At 41.8% G+C, this 18,053-nt stretch overlaps 1 protein-coding gene across 1 annotated transcript; it reads right to left on the bottom strand.

Annotated features, from left to right (window-relative positions):
* Window positions 1-805: 805 nt before the first annotated feature.
* LOC141110338 (serine protease inhibitor swm-1-like) lies at window positions 806-7,313 on the bottom strand. Its single transcript, XM_073601635.1, has 4 exons — window positions 7,173-7,313; window positions 6,962-7,039; window positions 4,036-4,059; window positions 806-1,565 (listed from the first exon to the last, which is right to left on the bottom strand). Exons 2-4 carry the CDS (start codon window positions 6,999-7,001, stop codon window positions 1,165-1,167), a joined length of 465 nt encoding a protein of 154 aa, XP_073457736.1. The 5' UTR covers window positions 7,002-7,039; window positions 7,173-7,313; the 3' UTR covers window positions 806-1,164.
* Between the last annotated feature and the right edge of the window lie 10,740 nt (window positions 7,314-18,053).

An 18,053-nucleotide genomic window follows, 5' to 3' on the forward strand; every position in this document is an offset into this window, starting at 1 on the left:
ACAGTGGTTTGATTATGCTTTTCTACCTATGACATCAATTTATCATCCAGTTTTGACAAAAGCTTTTATGTATTGATGTTTTTTTAGAATTCGTAGTAAACTATATTTTTCTATATTTTATTGTCTGCATACACTATTTTTGGAGTCATTGCCCTAAAAAGTCCCGTCAGAGGGTTTCTTTGTGTCTTTTTGATAGGGCTCCAAAATTTTTTTTTTAAAAATTAAAAAAATTTGGGCTGAAAATAATGTAGGTGTTACAGGATTATCTGTGACCTGAGTGCGAGGCATAGGCATGCACAGGGGGTGTGCCGAGCGTGCCTGGGCACACTCTAATCACCCCATGCGGCAGATTCCTCCTGTTGATATTTCACCAAAGCCCCCCAATGGGGCTCCTTAAAAAGATTTGTTAAAAAAGTAAAAAATATGACCTGAAAATACTGTAGGCGTTAAAGGACTATCTGTAATCTGAGTGAGAGGAATAGACATGCGCAGGGGGGGTACCGGGTGTGCCTGGGCACACTCTAATCACCCCATGCGGCAGATTCCCCCCTGCTGATATTTCACAAAAGCCTCCCCAATAAAGCCCCATAAAAAAAAATAAAAACAATAATAAAAATGTAAAAAAGTTGGTCTGAAAATAATGTAGATGTTACAGGATTATCTGTGATCAGTGTGTGAGGCCTAGGCGTGTGCAGGGGGTGCTCCGGGTGTGCCTGGGCACGCCCTAATCATCCTGCGTGGCACAGATTCCCCCTGCTGATATTTCACAAAAGCCTCCCCCTAACGAGAGAGAAGACATATCACATTGTTGCTTTCGTAGTTTAATGTGAACTTGTTGGTTTCAGTCACACACACTACAAATCATGAGAGCTCCCTCTAGCTGCAGCCTAGTAAATAGCCGTACTGGGAGGTTTATTTATTTACTTGCTACCTAGGCAATGAAAAAAGAAAAGATTTGAATTAAGACATTTTATTATGCTGATGATGGGGGGGATGTGGGAGGGGGAGTTGCAGGAAAGAACCAGAGAAAGCACAATATAGGTAGACTTCCCCTTCCATCACTCTACTTCTCCTTTTTCGAGAGGGACTTTTCTTTACTTCTTGCTCCAATGATGAGTTCCCTTAGTGATGAATTTGTAGATAATAAGAAGATCCATCACTGGTCTAAGGTTTATGTGCGGGTGAACACTCATTGGGCTTCACACATTTGTTCTGCTGGTTCTGATCCATGACGTATCCATCGTTACAGACACACCTCGGGCCTCCTGGTAATTTGCAGGGTTCAGTACCAGTTGGCTTTTCACAGGTGGCCTTGCAGGGGGATCCGAAGGGCTCGTAGTGTGTGTTGGCGCCACAGTTGGCTTGGCATTCTTGCGCAGTGACGCATTTGATGGTGAAGCCACTGGTGCCGCTCTGCGCGAGCAATCCCTTTTTACACTTGCAATCCTTGTGCATCTTAGTGTCAATACACTCTACAGGTGTACCGGGAGATGGCAATTTGTCGCATCTTAGCTCACATCCTCCGACCTCTCTAAGGTGGCTGTGTTTTGGACATACACCTTTACCTGTTTAATATATAAAAAGATTTTTAAAAAAAGCAAATGAATAGAAAATATATAAATATAAATATAATATAATGTAAATAAAATAATATAATACATTGCATAGCAAAGGGAAAAAAAAACTCCATATACAGAATCTTATATCCACAGTTGGTCAAGAGGAAGCCAAAAAAACAAAAAACAAAACACTATAAAGAATGGTCCAATATGCTCTAGTGGAAATATATATATATATATATATATATATATATATATATATATATATATATATATATATACAGAAATTATATTGTCAAAAGTATTGGGACGCCTGCCTTTACTCACACGTGAACTTTAATGGCATCCCAGTCTTAGTCCGTAGGGTTCAACATTGAGTTGGTCCACCCTTTACAACTATAACAGCTTCAACTCTTCTGGGAAGGCTGTCCACAAGGTTTAGGAGGGTGTCTATGGGATTATTTGATCATTCTTCCAGGAGTGCATTTGTGAGGTCAGGCACTGATGTTGGACGTGGAGGCCTGGCTCACAGTCTCCGTTTTAATTCACACCAAAGGTGTTCAATCGGCTTGAACACAGGCCAGTCCAGTTCCTTCACCCCTAACTCTCTCATCCATGTCTTTATGGACCTTGCTTTGTGCACTGGTGTGCAGTCATGTTGGAACAGGAAGGGGCCATCCCCAAACTGTTCCCACAAAGTTGGGAGCATGAAATTGTCCAAAATGTCTTGGTATGCTGACGCCATAAGAGTTCCCTTCACTGAAACTAAGAGGCCAAGCCCAACCCCTGAAAAACAACCCCCACACCATAATCCCCCCTCCACCAAATGATTTGGACCAATGCACAAAGCAAGGTCCATAAAGACATGGATGAGCGAGTTTGGGGTGGAGGAACTTGACTGGCCTGCGTCAGTCCGTGAGGTCGGGAGTCCCGACCTTAACCCGATAGAACACCTTTGGAATGAATTAGAGCAGAGACTGTGAGCCAGGCCTTCTCATCCAACAGCAGTGCCTGACCTCACAAATGCGCTTCTGGAAGAATGGTCAAACATTCCCATAGACACACTCCTAAACCTTGTGGACGGCCTTCCCAGAAGAGTTGAAGCTGTTATAGCTACAAAGGGTGGACCAACTCAATATTGAACCCTACGGACTAAGACTGGGATGCCATTAAAGTTTATGTGTGTGAAAAGGCAGGCGTCGCAATACTTTTGGTAATATAGTATATATGTATATGTGTGTGTGTGTGTGTGTGTGTGTGTATATATATATATATATATATATATATATATATGAAATATCCAATGTTTGCCACTGCACACATATCAGAGCTAAAAAATGGGCCCGGGTGCGTGCAAAGACTGTAGTGCATATAATCCAAAAGAGAGCGCGGCACTCATGGGTCTTGGAAGGTGAACACACAATGAAGGTTTTATTTCGACATTTCTAAGAGGCACAAGCTGGTCCTGAGGAAGACGAGCTTGTGCCTAGTCGAAGGACAGGAGGCAGGAGCAAGGCGGGGAATCATAGTATCACTCCGCCGGTCGGGACTAATTTAGTAGCGGTGCAGAATGATGTACATGTGCCCCAAAAATTTTTAAAAAGTCCCTCCACAACTCTCTCCCCCCAATGCTGACCTGATGGGGCCCAGGAAAATGTATTTGCATCCCCCCATAAGTAAGTAGGAACAGGGGAGAAGTTTAGCAAGCTCTATTTTTTTTCTTAATTCAGTAATGAACTGTAATGCTGTCCGGGGGCCCCCCGTGGAGCTGATGGGGCCGGGCCCGGTACAACAGGGTCGGTTGTACTGCCCTATCATTAATGTTATTAGTACAGTGACATTTTTTTTTAGCAATGATCACTGTATTAGTGTCACTGGTCCCCAAAAATTGTCAGTTCGTGTCCGATTTGACCGCTGCAATGTCCCACTAAAAATCACTGATTATTAGTAAAAAAAAGAAAAAAAATTCCATAAATCTATCCCATAGTTTGTAGACGCGATAACTTTTGCACAAAACCAATCAATATACGCTTAATGGGATTTTTTTTACCAAAAATATGTAGCATAAACTAAGGAAGAAATTCAATTTTTTTAATTTTAAATTATTTTTATTGGATGTGTTTTATAGCAGAAAATAAAAAATATTGTTTTTTTTTTCACAATTGTCGCTCTTTTTTTGTTTATAGCGCAAAAAAATAAAAACCGCAGAGGTGATCAAATACCGCCAAAAGAAAGCTCTATTTGTGGTAAAAAAAAAAAAGGACATATTTGAGTATAGCGTCTCACGACTGCGCAATTGTCAGTTAAAGTAACGCAGTGCCGTATCGCAAAAAAAATGGCCTGGTCACGAAGTGGCGTAAATCTTTCGGGGCTGAAGAGGTTAACTGAAAAAAACTGTCACGCATCTGTCACTTTTTTGAAAATCGTGATCTCTATCCTGGTGCGTTGGCTTTGTAAATAGTAACATCTCACTCACCTGTAATAGTCTGAATGTGGAGCGCTGTAAAAGAAAAAAGAAACAAATTAATAGCTGCAGTCGCTGTAACATTTTCCTGAAGAATATTATTATATTATATTATTAGAATTATTTATATGCAGAATAAAAGGAATCAACAGTCTAACTTTCTTTAGCTATACATGTGAAAGTGGCCATCTTTTTGTATTGTTTTTTACATTTTTGGCTTTATTTATCGTTTTATTTTTTTGTAATATAATGCTCAGAAAATTATTATTATTATATTATTATTATACAGGATTTATATAGCGCCAACAGTTTACGTAGCGCTTTACAACTTGAGGGTAGACAGTACAAATAACAATACACTTTAATAAAATACAAACAAAAATATTTTTGTATAAAATTAAAGAAAAAAAGATTTTACAATATTAATAAAAGTATTTATATGGAAACATAACTCATTATAAAAATCTGTTGAATTGGTTATTTTCCACCAAAACTTTTTTATTTATTTATTTTTTTAAATTTCTAAGTAACATTATTACTATTCCTATTGTGATTGACATAATATTAACCATCTTCAGAGTATAACCCAAAATGCCATTAGAATGGCTTTAAATACCACTTCCTTTTCACTTAGCTTAGACTAATTTGGTTTTATAAAAAGAAAAAAAAAAAAACCTCTTTTCTCCCCTTTGCTACCCACCATCTCATTACTCTACTCAGCCAGAGGGCCAAATTGTTCCAAGGTTTTCTGTCAGGCCCACAAAAATGGTTTCATTCTGAAGAACTAGATTTCTCTCCCCTTATTTAGAAATTCCAGAATATTTACTGATAGGACTGTAGGACCTATCTATTATTACTATTTCTACTGTAGTTGTCATAATTTTGTAATAAAAAAATAAACAAAAAATACTTTATTGTAAAATAATAAATAAAAAAATAAAAATAATAACAAATAAAAAAGACCTTATTGTAAAATATTGTGAATGGGTTATTTTTCACATTTATTTATTTATTTTTTAATTTTATTTTTTTAATTCTGAGTTACATTATTACTGTTTCCTACTTTTACTATTTACTGTAATTGCCATAATATTATAACTGCACTTTGCAAAGTGTACAGTCTATTTGCCTTTATTAAATCAACCCCGCAGGGTCTTTCTGTCTAACCATTTTCTGAGGATCAGGCCATAAGAATATTCTTTCCCTTGGACTAATTAAAATTTACAAAAAAAAAATTAAAATAAAAATTACTCTACTCAGCCAGAGAGACAATTTATTTAAATATTTTCTAACCGGCCCACAAAAAATTAAATTAAATGGTTTCAACCTGAATAACTTTGAGCCGTTTTTCTCTCCTTATTTTAGAAAATCTAGAATATCTATTGATAAAACTGCACAACTTATTGATTAATTTTAGGCAAATCTCAAGTCTGCAGTCAAGTACGTTTCAAAGATCTCTCCATATGCTCTTATAACCACCTCACCAACAAAATGTATTTGCTGTAAATACAAATAGTAATAATAATAATTCTAATAAAAACAATCTTTAATAATATATGGGTAAGACACCAAAACTGACATGTTAGCTATAGATGATAAATAATATTAATGATAATCACAATATCAATAATAACAACGATGAAGTAAATAATCTTATTAATATATGGGTAAGCCCACCAAAAAATGACATGTTAGCTATAAATGATTAATAATAATAATAATAATAATAATAATAATAATAATAATAATATTAAAGTAAATTATATTTAATAATATATGGGTAAGACACTAAAAGTTGCATGTTAGCTATAGATGATAAACAATAATGAAATTATAAAAAAGTAAATCATCCTATTAATATATGGGCCACCAAAAGTGACATGTTAGCTATAGATAGTAAATAATAATAGTAATAATAATAATTATAATAATCTTATTTACTTATTTATAAATGATAAATAACCTTACTTTTGTACTCTAAAACAAAAAAAAACGAATTTAACTGAAAAATTAAATAAGAAAAAATAAATGAAATGTTCAATGGGTACATGTGTGATCAACTTGATATTCTGTTGTGTCTCTGGGGCAGGAAATAACAAAGAAAAAAAAAAAGAAAAAACTAAATAATAAAAAAACTAATAAAAATAAAATGAAAAGTTCAATGGCCACATGTGTGAGCAGTTTGATATTCTGTTGTGTCTCTGAGGCAGAAAGTAACACAACAAAAAAAGGGGGAAAAAAAACCCCAAAAAACTAAATATAAAAACAAAAACCAAAGAAAAATGAAATTAAAAGTTCAATGGCCACATGCGTGACCAGCTTGATATTCTGTTGTGTCTCTGGGGCAGAAAGTAACACAAAAAAAAAGAGAAAAAAAAAAAAAACCTAAGAAAAATGAAATAAAAAAACAAAAAACAAAAGAAAAATGAAATTAAAAGTTCAATGGCCACATGCGTGACCAGCTTGATATTCTGTTGTGTCTCTGGGGCAGAAAGTAACACAACAAAAAAAAGAGAAAAAAAAAAAAAACCTAAGAAAAATGAAATAAAAAAACAAAAAACAAAAGAAAAATGAAATTAAAAGTTCAATGGCCACGTGGCGTGACCAGCGTGATATTCTGTTGGTTCTTCAGGGCAGAAAGTAACAGCACATAAAAAAAAAATACAAAAAAAACAAAGAAAAACAAAATAAATAAAAAAAAAAACAAAAAAAAAACAAAGAAAAATGAAAAGAAAAGTTCAATGGCCACGTGTGTGACCAGCTTGATATTCTGTTGTGTCTCTGGGGCAGGAAGTAAAGGAAAATTGCAATAAAATCCTGCTGTATTCAAAAACATAAAAAAGGCTTTATATGTAATTCAATAATGAGGAGATTTGGGTCCTGATTCCCATCTGAAGTTGAATTACTGATTTTTGAAAAAGAACTAAAAAAAACTTACCTGCTACCACAAAGAAAACGGCAAGGCTGAAGGACACCATGTTTGATGGAAATGTCCAATCTGGCCTTCAATAAGTCACTTTAAATAAAATAAAACACAGAGGGAAGATGAGGATGAGGATAGTCAACATAAGGTAAAGTAAAAAAACCCATAACCTGAATTATTACCGTATATAACAATGGAACATCGCTGATATTATGTGAAATGTTACCTGGTTAGAATGCAGATGTGGAGGGATCTCTGAGTCCTAGTTAGTGAAATGGGCTCAGCTGTATGCCATTTATAGGAGTCAAGAGTAGTAATAATTAGTACCTTCTCCCTAAAACACACCCAGCTAATACATTCCCTGTTCCTTGAAGGATTGCAAAACCAGTTCTGCCCTAAAATTAATAACCGCAGATGTTCTAGTTACTAGTCCTACGAGTCCTCCAACATTCATCTCTTCCATTCTGTCCGCCCATGCTGATCTCTTCCCACCTACTCCCGCCCTTCTACCCATCTCTACTCGAGTCCTCCAACATTCATCTCTTCCATTCTGTCTGCCCATGCTGATCTCTTCCCACCTACTCCCGCCCTTCTACCCATCTCTACTCGAGTCCTCCAACACTCATCTCTTCCATTCTGTCCGCCCATGCTGATCTCTTCCCACCTACTCCTGCCCTTCTACCCATCTCTACTCGAGTCCTCCAACACTCATCTCTTCCATTCTGTCCAACCATGCTGATCTCTTCCACTCAGTTCTTATGCCGCCCCTTCCATCTCACCCACTCTACCCTCCTATGCTTATCTCTTCCATCCTCCTCCTGATCTTTCCATTCTCATCTTTCCTGCCTTGCCTCTGCCCTACTAGAACCATCACTGCTCCTGCCATTCTACGTTCATTTCTGCCACCCTGCTCCTGGCCTTCCATTCTCATCTCTGCCCCAATGGTACCTACTGCCCCTGTTGTAGAGATACCATTGCCACTGCTCAACAGTTGACAACCAGTAGCCGTGGCGGTGCATCCATAAGGGCGCACGGGCGCCGCCCCCTCTCTCCTGCCACCCCCCTACCACCAATAGATAGATTCATGCATTGCATGAATCTATCCATGGCCGCCGCTGCCACCCCCTATTCAGGTGCCCGGCCCCTTTTTGGGCACAGGGTGGCGCGGCGGGGAGTGTTTTTGAAGCACCTGATTAGAGCCATAGGCTCTAATAGGCGTAAAAAAAGGTGATCTGCGTGCACCATGCTGGGCGCTGGCAGGTCACTCAGCTGTGTGTTAGAAAAGCGAATGAATATTCGCTTTCCTAACACTAAACTGCCTCACCGCCAATCAGGTGCTCGGATCTGTTAACCTTCACCTGATCGGCTGAAATGACAGGTGCTGTGATTGGACGCCAGGTGTCCAATCATAGCAGAGGATGGGAAGAGAAGATGGGAGAAGACATCAAGGAGCTGTCCCACTGAGAGAGGTAAGTGCAGACGGCGGGCCGGCGGGGGGGGACACTGGCAACATTTGATATGGCACAGTGGCTGCGTTTGATGGGGCACAGTGGGAGCAATTGATGGGCACAGTGGCGGCAATTGATGGACACAGTGGCGGCATTTTATGGGGCACAGTGGCTGCATTTTTTGGGGCACAGTGGCTGCATTTGATGGCACAGTGGCTGCGTTTGATGGGCACAGTGGCGGCAATTGATGTGCACAGTGGCGGCAATTGATGGGCACAATGAGAGCAATTGATGGGCACAGTGGTGGCAATTGATGGGCACAGTGGCGGCAATTGATGGGGCACAGTGGCTGCATTTTATGGTGCACAGTGGCTACATTTGATAGCACAGTGGCTGCGTTTGATGGGGCACAGTGGCTGCGTTTGATGGGCACAGTGGCGGCAATTGATGGGCACAGTGGCGGCCAATTGATGGGCACAGTGGCGGCAATTGATGGGGCACAGTGGCTGCATTTTATGGGGCACAGTGGCTGCATTTGATGGCACAGTGGCTGCGTTTGATGGGGCACAGTGGCTGCGTTTGATGGGCACAGTGGCAGAAATTGATGGGCACAGTGGCTGCATTTTATGGGGCACAGTGGCTGCATTTGATGGTACAGTGGTGGCAATTGATGGGCACAGTGGCAGCAATTGATGTGCACAGTGGCGGCAATTGATGGGCACAGTGGCGGCAATTGATGGGCACAGTGGCGGCAATTGATGAGCACAGTGGCGGCATTTTATGGGACACAGTGGCTGTGTTTGATGGGCACAGTGGCGGCAATTGATGGGCACAGTGGCGGCAATTGATGGGCACAGTGGCGGCAATTGATGGGCACAGTGGGAGCATTTGATGGGCACAGTGGTGGCAATTGATGGGGCACAGTGGCGTCAATTGATGGGAAACAGTGGTGGCAATTGATGGGCACAGTGGCGGCATTTTATGGGGCACAGTGGCTGCATTTTATGGCACAGTGACTGCGTTTGATGGGCACAGTGGCGGCAATTGATGGGCACAGTGGCGGCAATTGATGGGGCACAGTGGCTGCATTTTATGGGGCACAGTGGCTGCATTTGATGGCACAGTGGCTGCGTTTGATGGGCACAGTGGCTGCGTTTGATGGGCACATTGGCGGAAATTGATGGGCACAGTGGATGCATTTGATGGTACAGTGGCGGCAATTGATGGGCACAGTGGCTTTGATTGATAGCACAGTGAGGCTGCAATTGATGGGTTTTTATTTCAGAATTTTTCAGTTTGTTTGCGCCCCCCCCCCCCCCCCTTCCCCCAAAAAAAAAATTTTAAGCACCAGCCGCCACTGACCAGTGGTGTGGAAACCACCAGAAGCAGATGATCAGCTAAATAAGCAGTGATGGCATTTTCCCTTTTTCGACCCTCTCTCTTGCGAAGCATCATAAACCCCCAACCGATCTTATTGGTTGCATTGGGGGTCACTTTGTGGTGAGAACCAAACCGAGATGAAATCAGGTGTATCAACCAGTTAGCTTTCACCTTGTACAGAGAGATCTTTAGAAACCTGAAGTCTTGTTGATTTAGCAATTTGCACGCCATTATTATACATATTGTCCTCCTGATTTATCCCGAAGCATCTACTGGAAACCAGTATCTGGCATCGCCCAACTTAATGACCTGCAGCATGGTCAGGCCATGTGTCTAGAACTAGTTCTCTCCGTTATTATATTATAATTAGATGATATTATTAGGTTGCTATTCGTATACTCCTGCCTAGGAGGCTCCATCACAAAATGTGTCACAATTGTTATTGTCATTAGAAACAAACTAGTTTCCGGCGGGATTTCTAAAAACTGGAATCTTACATGTATTTATGTAATTAATAAAGCAATTATAAAGTCTCAGTTTTTTTTCTATTAAATTACCAACCAGGTTATACTTACCGGCTCCGTGAAGTGGTTTTGCACAGAGTATTCCAGATCCACCTCTTCTCGGGGTCCCCCTTCGGCACTCCTGGCCCCTCCCTCTTATTGAGTGCCCCCCCACAGCAAACAGCTGAGCCCAGCTGCAGCTCCGTGTATCCATTCAGACACAGCGGTGGTTCGTTCCCGCCCCCCCCTCTCTTTCTCCTGATTGGCTAACTGAGTTTGATTGACAGCAGTAGGGAGACAATGGTGCCAATCAGGAGGGAGAGTCCCGGAGGACATCGCTGGATAGAGAGGGGGCTTAGGGAAGTATGGGGGGGGGGGGGGGGCTGCTACACACAGAAGGCTTTTTATCTTAATGCACCTTCTGCCTTTACAACCACTTTAAAGCTCAACTACTAGACAATTTAACCACTTCAGCTCTGGAAGATTTACCCCCATTCATGACCAGGCCTTTTTTTTGGGATACGACACTGCGTTACTTTAACTGACAATTGCGCAGTCATGCGACACTGTACCCCCCCAAAAAAATTATGTCCTTTTTTTCCCCACAAATAGAGCTTTCTTTTGGTGGTATTTGATCACCTCTGGTTTTTCTTTTTTGCGCTATAAACAAAAAAAACAAAATAAAAAAAAGACAATATTTTTTACTTTCTGTTATAAAATATATCCAAAAAAAAAAAATCTAATTTCTTCATCTATTTAGGCCAATATGTATTCTGCTACATGTTTTTTGAAAGAAAAAAAAATCTCAGTAAGCGTATATTGATTGGTTTGCACAAAAGTTATACCGTCTACAAACTGTGGGATATTTTTTTTTTTTTCATTTGTTTTTTTGTTTAATTTTTTTTTTTTTACTAGCAATGGCGGCGATCAGCAACTTATAGCGGGACTGCACTATTGCAGAGGAAGCATGCCCGCGGGTCCCTGGAACTCGATGTTCTCCAGCAGCCCGCGACTGCGGTGTGGAGAGGAAGAATGGGGAGATTCCACAAGGCATTTCCCTGTTCTGCCTTGTGTAATGACAGAGATCTACTGCTCCCTGTCATTGGGAGCAGTGATCGCTGTCATGTCAGTGGTAGCCCATCCTCCCCACAGTTAGAATCACTCCCTAGGACACACTTAACCCCTTGATCGCCCCCCCTAGTGTTTAACCCCTTCCCTGCCAGTGTCATTTATACAGTAATCAGTGCATTTTTATAGCACTGATCGCTGTATAAATGACAATGGTCCCAAAATGGTGTCTGAAGTGTCCGATGTGTCCGCCATAATGTCGCAGTCATGATAAAAATCGCAGATCGCCGCCATTACTAAAAAAAAAAAATTATTATTAAAAATGCCATAAAACTATCTCATATTTTGTAGACGCTATAACTTTTGCGCAAACCAATCAATATACGCTTATTGCGATTTAGAAGAATACGTATTGGCCTAAACTGAGGAAAAAAATGTTTTTTTATATATTTTTGGGGGATATTTATTATAGCAAAAATTTTAAAATTTTTTCAAAATTGTAGCTTTTTTTTTGTTTGGCCGATCCCGGCTCCTTACCACGTGATCAGCTGTCAGCCAATGACAGCTGATCACATGATGTAAACAGAGGATCGGTAATTGTTTTTTTTTTTCTTCTCACGCTGATAGAGTGAGGAGAAAGAAAGCCGATCACCGACTTCTGTTTGCAGGGACATCGATCCCGAAAAGGAAGTGCCTCATGTGCCCACTAGTACCGCCTGCCAGTGCCACAAATTAGTGCCCACCAATCAGGGTCCACAGTGCCCACAATAGGTAAGTGCCAGAAATCAGGGCCACCTATCAGTGTCCACAAGTGCCACCTATTAATGTCCACCAGTGGTGCCCATCAGTGCCTTATCAGTGCCACCTAGCAGTGCTGCCTATCAGTGTCACATACCAGTGCCAATCAGTGCCCATCGCTGCCACTCATCAGTGCCCATCAGTGACAGCTATCAGTGCCACCTATCAGTGCCACCTATCAATGCCCTTCAGTGCCGCCCATCAGTGCCACCCATCAGTGCCACCTCTCAGTGCCCACCAATGCCACCTATCAGTGCCCACCAGTGCCGCCTATCAGTGCCCACCAGTGCCGCCTATTGGTGCCCATCAGTGCCGCCTTATCAGTTCTCATGAGTGTAGCCTTATCAGTGCCCATCAGTGTCGCCTTATCAGTGTCCATCAATGCAGCCTATCGGCGCCCATCAGTGAGGCCTATCGGTGCCCATCAGTGTCGCCTTATCAGTGCCCATCAATGCGGCCTCATCAGCGTACATAAATGAAGGAGAAAAATGACCTGTTTGCAAAATTTATTAAAAAAATATGAAACGGTTTTGTTTTGTTTTTTTTTAATTCGGTCATTTAAAAATTTTTTTAACAAAAAAATAAAAAACCCAGAGGTGATCAGATACCACCAAAAGAAAGCTCTATTTGTGGGGAAAAAAATGATAAAAATGACATATGTGTACAATGTTGTATGTGTACAATGTTGTATTCAAAGAGTGACAGCGCAAAAAGCTGAAAATTGGTCTGGGCAGGAGGGGGGTTTAGGTGCCCAGTAAGCAAGAGGTTAAAGTATGACTATGGAGACTATCATACACTGGAAGAGATTGAGAAATGGAGGCACCACATGAATAGATCTCGCTCAAACCTTGATCACATGGTTTCAATTGGAACTTCATATGAAGGAAGACCATTATATGTGCTTAAGTTGGCTACAAAGCTACTTCCACTTTTAAGAAATCCTACAAAATAGAGATATGGACGGACTGTGGTGTTCATGCAAGAGAATGGATCGGACCCGCCTTTTGCCAGTGGTTTGTAAAGTAGGCTACCCCATGAAGATGCCCTTTTCTTGTATGAGTTTGCATAGAGTTATGGAGCCGTGGATTTAAAGGGCCACACACGTGAATGACAGGACCAGATCCAGTATACCAGAAGTTGCTCAGGAGGAGTAGGAGGAGTGCAGAGGAGCCCAGTCTCTTGTGTCCCATAGTAGAGGAAAGCGTGATTTAACCTGATATGAGAGGTCAAATGGTGAGGTGAGCACATTGTTTGAATGGTGGTGGGACTCACTGAAAGATTGGCACATTCAAGTGGAGAGTAATTGATTCACCTTTTGGACTGCATCACAACTTGGATTAATTTTGAAGGACAATTAAAAAGTTGCAATTTATTTATTCATTGTATAGTCACTGTATGTAATATATGTGTATCTACTCCACTGCTATTTATATAATTGAAAGCACCATTAGGATCATTACACTTATTGGGATATGTAGAGGAGTTTAATTATATATGTTTATGATTGATGCACCTTTCAATTATTTGATGTGCTTGTTATTATTTGATACACATATAATGGATAGGCTAAAATACAGACAGATATAAAAGGTAAAATGAATGATTTCTTTGCTGGTCAAGTCAAGTCAAGTCAAGCCTTATTGTCATTCCAATACACGTAAGATTCAGAACATACAGTAGAACAAAATATCGTATCTCACAAGGCCACGGTGCTACATACAAATTAAACATAATTATACTAGATGTACAAAGAATAAAAACACAGTGAGGAATACACATCTTGGAACTACGTAACTGTACATATACTATATGTTTCCAAAAGTCTTTGTAGCAGCAAGTGTTTATAAAAGTGTCTAGCATAGGTGTGCACAGCCTATTGTATTAGGGTGTGCACCTCAAAGCTCCAACACATATGCCTTTATGACATATTAACCAGCCTCTTCCCCACTCGTCATCCTAAAACAATGGGGGAGGAGAAAGAAAAGGAACTGGGACAATAGGGGTGGCATACATTGGTACCTACCAATCCCCTCTATTTTCCTCCCGTGGCAGCTGAATATCGGCGAGAGGAAGAGGAGGAGAAGCCTACTTTCAGCTGCTGCAGAAGAAAATACAGATTGGTCCCTTAATTTCCACTCCAGCCGCCTATCCTGTCCAGATTCTGGGAGTCGGCAAGTAAGGATCGTGGCTTACCTATCACCTGCCCACAATTGATGGGTTGCCAACTCCAGGATTAGGGTGTGCCCAGGCACACCTGGCACACCCCTTGCGCACGCCTATGGTATCTAGTGCATATTCAAGAGTAATATAGAGGAATAGAAGAGGTTTCAAAGAGGATTGGAGTTGAAGGCTCTCACAGCTGGGGGGGGGGGAACTGTTGAACAGTCTGACAGTCCTGGTTTGGATACCCCAGTACCTTCTACCTCAGTGGTCATCAACTCCTGTCCTCAGGGCCCACTAACAGGCCAGGTTTGCAAGATAACTGAAATACATCACAAGTGATATCATTTGCTGCTCAGTGATTGCAGTATTCTAGTCTGCATCTCCCCCAAGGTAGTACATAAAACCTGGCCTGTTAGTGGGCCCTGAGGACAGGGGTTGATGACCACTGATCTACCTGATGGCAAGAGCTGAAAGAGACTGTTGGAGGGATGAGTAGGATCCCTCACGATACTGGTAGCTTTTCTGGAGCATCGTGTATGGAAAATGTCCAGGATGGAGGAGAGAGAGACATCAATAATCTTTTCAGCCGTCTTCACTAGCCGCTGCAGGGTCTTGCGGTCAGCGGAACTGCAGTTCCCATACCAGACAATGATGCAGCTGGTCAGCACGCATTCAATGGTTCCCCTATAAAATGTAGTAAGGATGAGTGGGGGGAGACTGGCTTTTTTAAGGCGGCGGAGAAAATATAGGCACTGTTGTGCCTTCTTGGTTAGTGACGTGATGTTGGTTGTCCAGGTAAGATCCTCTGAGATGTGCACTCCCAGGAATTTAATACTGCTTGCTCTCTCCACAGTCAGGCTGTTGAAGGTCAGTGGGGGAGTGATCAACAGAATTTCTCCTGAAATCCATCACAACCTCCTTTGTTTTGCTTGCATTAAGGAACAGGTTGTTTGTACTACACCACTTAACCACTTGTTCCACTTCCCCTCTGTAGAGTGTTTCATCATTGTTGCTGTTGAGACCCACCACAGTTGTGTCATCCGCAAACATGATGATATGGTTGGAGCTGAACTTGGCAGTACAGTGGTGGGTCAGCAGTGTGAAGAGCAGCGGACTGAGCACACATCCCTGTGGGGCACCCGTGCTCAGTGTGGTAGTGCTCGGTGTGGTAGTGCTCGGTGTGGTAGTGCTCAGTGTGGTAGTGCTCAGTGTGGTAGTGCTCGATGTGCTGCAGCCAACACGGACTGACTTAGGTCTTCCGGTTAAAAAGTCTAGGATCCAATTACAGAGGGGCAGGTTGAGGCCCAGCGAGTTCAATTTAGTGATAAGTTGCTGAGGAATTATTGTATTAAATGCTGAGCTAAAGTCAATGAACAGCATTCTAACATAAGAGTCTTTCTGTTCTAAGTGGCTAAGGGCCAAGTGAAGAGTAGAAGATACTGCATAGTCCGTGGAACAGTTTGGACAGTATACAAACTGATATGGGTCCAGCGTGTTTGAAAGACTGAACTTAATGTGATGCATGACTAACCTCTCAAAGCACTTCATCATTATTGGAGTTAGTGCTATAGGACGATAGTCATTCAACCAGACACAGGTGTCTTCTTTGGTACTGGAATTATGATGGTGGATTTAAGACACATAGGGACAACCGCCTGGCTTAACGAAATTTTAAAGATATCTGTAAGGACATCTGTCAGCTGTACAGCACAGTCTCTCAGCACACATCCAGGTATGTCATCAGGGCCAGTAGCCTTCCGTTGGTTGATCCTGAACAGGGTCTTCCTTATGTTGGTCTCTGCTATTGTCCAGACTGGTCTTGTTACTGGCCATCCATGATGTCACAGCACCAGTCCTTAAAGACTAAAGACCCCTGAGATGACTCAGATGATGGACAACTTTCATAGCCAACAGGTACTGCCCATGTTACAAAAAGGAGATATGGGCACTGTAAAATGGACTGTGAGAAGACCCAGATGATGGACAACTTCAGTAGCCAATAGGCAGTACCCATGTTGCCAAGAAGAGATATGGGAACTGCAAAAAGGACCCTGAGAAGACCCAGATGAAGGACAACCTCAGTAGTCAATAGGCAGTGCTCATATTACCAGGAAGAGGCAATGGCACTGCAAGAAGGACCCTGGGATGATCCAGATGATGGACAGCTACAGTAGCCAATAGGTAGTGGAGTGCCCATGTTACCCGGAAGAGACAAATATACTGCAAAAAGGATCCTGAGAAGACCCAGATTATGTATAACTTCAGTAGCCAATAGGCAGCGCCCATGGTACCAAGAAAAGATATGGGCACTGTAAAATGGACTCTGAGAAGACCCAGATGATGGACAACTTCAGTAGCCAATAGGCAGTGCCCATGTTACCAACAAGTGATCTGGGAACTGCAAAAAGGACCCTGAGAAGACCCAGGTGATGGACAACGTCAGTAGTCAATATGCAGTGCCCATGTTACCAGGAAGAGACAATGGCACTGCAAGAAGGACCCTGAGAAGACCCAGATTCTGTACAACTACAGTAGCCAATAGGTAGTGGAGTGCTCATGTTACCAATGTAGCGCACTAGCCCCATAGGAGCTGCTAATTTGTTCGTTTTCCCACTGGCCATCCCAGACCCTTGGAGCTACCCTTACCTCTGACACTTCGGGTTCCATCATGTGTAATAGTGTGCGATAACCACAAAACCTTGAAACAAATTCACAGTGCACAATATAGTATACCTGTTTGTCTTTACCTGGATCTTCACTTGCTTGAGGATACAAAGAAAATAACACCCACACAGTTATACTTAAGTAAATCTTTGTTTACTGTAATTACTTTAAAGGGGTGTATTACAATAGTTGTACCATCAGACCAACATAGTCTGATAGTCAACTTAACTTTATATTACAAGAATATAATTCAGGTATAAAAATGTCTGAAGTAACGTATGAATTATATAGAAAGCGAATAGGATAACCGTCAGAGTGAATCTATCTCACTCTGAGCACTGTCCTATTTCCTGCGCGCGTATTGACTATACTAAACCAAATGATAACTTGACTAAGTATAATACCACAATTTGGAAACTCCCTCTAATAATATCACACTATCCCAATATGGTGAGGGGACACAAGGCCTTGTGTTACTGAACAGACTTTCTTTATCTTCTTTTCTTCTGCTAGCAAACAAGGTAATTTTGTAATCCAAGGATTAATGACTCCTCATCAAAGTATACTAAGAAGATGAAGACCAGGCTCTGGTGTTGTGGCACTTTAACTAACTTTAATGTTAGAGATTCAGTACTAAATCCTCTTGAATCTGCTTGTGGAACTAAGGGTCCCAGCAACTCTGCCTTGTGTACACGTATGTATAAAAGTGCATCAAGGAACTTGCGGGCAACAGCCCTCTCACCCAACCAGGACAGTGTTGTCAGAGGACTCCGTACAGATGTTCAGGGTTCTGTCCCTGGCCGGCTGGCACTGCTGCTCTGCTCCGCTCCACACTATAAAACGGTCCGGAACCCCCAGATGTCTCGGACAGGTTCCTCAGACTCCTTTCCAGTCTTGCCCCGCTGTCAGTCCAGCTCTCTGGTGAATCACAGTGCCGCTGCTCGGATCACTGCTCCGTGGAGGTAGGCCGCGCTGTGCTGGAGACTTCACACAGGTCCTCCCAGGCTGGCCATGCGTGTGCAAGAGACCTAAGATGGCCGCTCCCATCCCTTTTATAGGCTTCCCACAGTGCAGTCTGTTCCC

The sequence above is a fragment of the Aquarana catesbeiana genome, linkage group LG10 (assembly GCF_042186555.1).
Source record: "Aquarana catesbeiana isolate 2022-GZ linkage group LG10, ASM4218655v1, whole genome shotgun sequence".
Lineage (NCBI taxonomy): Eukaryota > Metazoa > Chordata > Amphibia > Anura > Ranidae > Aquarana > Aquarana catesbeiana.

Excerpts from the sequence above, each read along its gene's own strand:
- LOC141110338 (XM_073601635.1), bottom strand. The coding sequence starts at position 7,001 with ATGGTGTCCTTCAGCCTTGCCGTTTTCTTTGTGGTAGCAG. Across the intron at positions 4,060-6,961 it reads CGTTTTCTTTGTGGTAGCAG|CGCTCCACATTCAGACTATT; the intron begins GTAAGTTTTTTT and ends TTTCTTTTACAG. Across the intron at positions 1,566-4,035 it reads CCACATTCAGACTATTACAG|GTAAAGGTGTATGTCCAAAA; the intron begins GTGAGTGAGATG and ends TATATTAAACAG.